The sequence below is a fragment of the Chiloscyllium plagiosum genome, unplaced genomic scaffold (assembly GCF_004010195.1).
Source record: "Chiloscyllium plagiosum isolate BGI_BamShark_2017 unplaced genomic scaffold, ASM401019v2 scaf_98045, whole genome shotgun sequence".
Classification (NCBI taxonomy): domain Eukaryota; kingdom Metazoa; phylum Chordata; class Chondrichthyes; order Orectolobiformes; family Hemiscylliidae; genus Chiloscyllium; species Chiloscyllium plagiosum.
This window is the reverse complement of record NW_025148627.1, coordinates 1-1,338: the sequence shown is the minus strand read 5'-3', so window position 1 is coordinate 1,338 and position 1,338 is coordinate 1. Positions and strand designations below refer to the sequence as shown.

Sequence of the window (1,338 nt, the reverse complement as noted above, 5' to 3'; positions counted from 1 at the left end):
ATTACCTGGTCTCAGTTGCTCCTGTCCGTATTTCAGGTATTTGTTCAGCCAATCGATGCAGATTCCCTCCAGGTAACCCTTCTTCTGTTGGTTGAGCCCCGGGGTCTGGTCCCATTTATTTTTGGTGATCTCCCCCCAGCTGACGGGGGTCACCCACACCACCCTGTCAGTTGCTCCTGTCCGTATTCCAGGTATTTGTTCAGCCAATCGATGCAGATTCCCTCCAGGTAACCCTTCTTCTGTTGGTTGCGCCCCGGGATCTGGTCCCATTTATTTTTGGTGATCTCCCCCCAGCTGACGGGGGTCACCCACACCATCCTGTCCTTGTCGAAGCTGACGAAGTCCCTGCCGTCCCAGCCGAACTGATAAAACCCGCCGGTGGTGCCGTCCTCCCGGAGCTCACAGCCGTACATCACCTGGTAGGTGTGGATCCCTGTGGATCATAGAGAGGGGGCCAATCACAGGGAGGGATCACAGAGAGAGAGGGAGCCAATCACAGAGGGAGATCCAGTCACCCCCCCCTCCCCCGGGGTGATCCCCGGTCACTTACCCCCGCTCTGGTTGGTCCTGTCCCTCAGGGTCTGGATGCTGACCTTTCCCACGGGCTCCCAGCCCCGCAGGATCTGTGTGTTCCTGCGGTAGAAATCTGGATCTGCAGCGGCGTCCATCACCTTGTGCCGGGACACCACCTCCTTCATTCCACTCGCATAATAATTCAGCTCCTTGTCATCCAGGTAACCGAGAGCGACAAACTCAGGGAACTCCGACACTCCAGACACCCAGGTGTAGAAATACCGATACCAGTGCGAGGCTGTAACACACACAGACACAGACACCGAGTGAACCCTGAAACATGCCCAACCAGCAGCTCAGCCCCGATCCCAGGAACCCGCTCCCTCCAGCGCTGCCGCGGGGGGTCCCTCCGGGTATCACTGTCATCGTGAACAAACTCCTGCTCATCCACATAACCGACCGCCACAAACTCGGGCCATCCCGGCATCGGGCTCATCCACGAGGAGTGAGAGAGACAGAGAGACAGACTGTGACCAGGGAGAGCGACCCCGGCCAGGGGAAGGATCACCCCCCGCCCCAGGCCGGGCTGAGGGGACACACCCAGCACCAGCCCCGAGCGGCCGCGCAAACACCCAGCACCACTCCATCGCCACACCATCACATACAGCACTGTACACCACAGACACGGCGACAACACACCAAACCAGGGGAAAACAAACACACAGACCCCGAAAGGTTAACATTCAAACACAGGGCCCCCTGTAAATAAACCCCAAAACACAGGGACCCCTTTAAATAAACCCCAAAACACAGGGCCCCCTGTAA

General features: G+C 58.1%; 1 protein-coding gene across 1 annotated transcript; it reads right to left on the bottom strand.

Annotated features, from left to right (window-relative positions):
- Positions 1-3: 3 nt before the first annotated feature.
- LOC122545051 (major histocompatibility complex class I-related gene protein-like) lies at positions 4-1,000 on the bottom strand (the record flags this gene model as incomplete). The annotated part of the gene is made up of 4 exons (XM_043684255.1): positions 934-1,000; positions 551-811; positions 187-433; positions 4-31 (listed from the first exon to the last, which is right to left on the bottom strand). Coding segments are annotated over exons 1-4 (603 nt in total), but the record flags the coding sequence as incomplete, so codon positions are not given.
- Between the last annotated feature and the right edge of the window lie 338 nt (positions 1,001-1,338).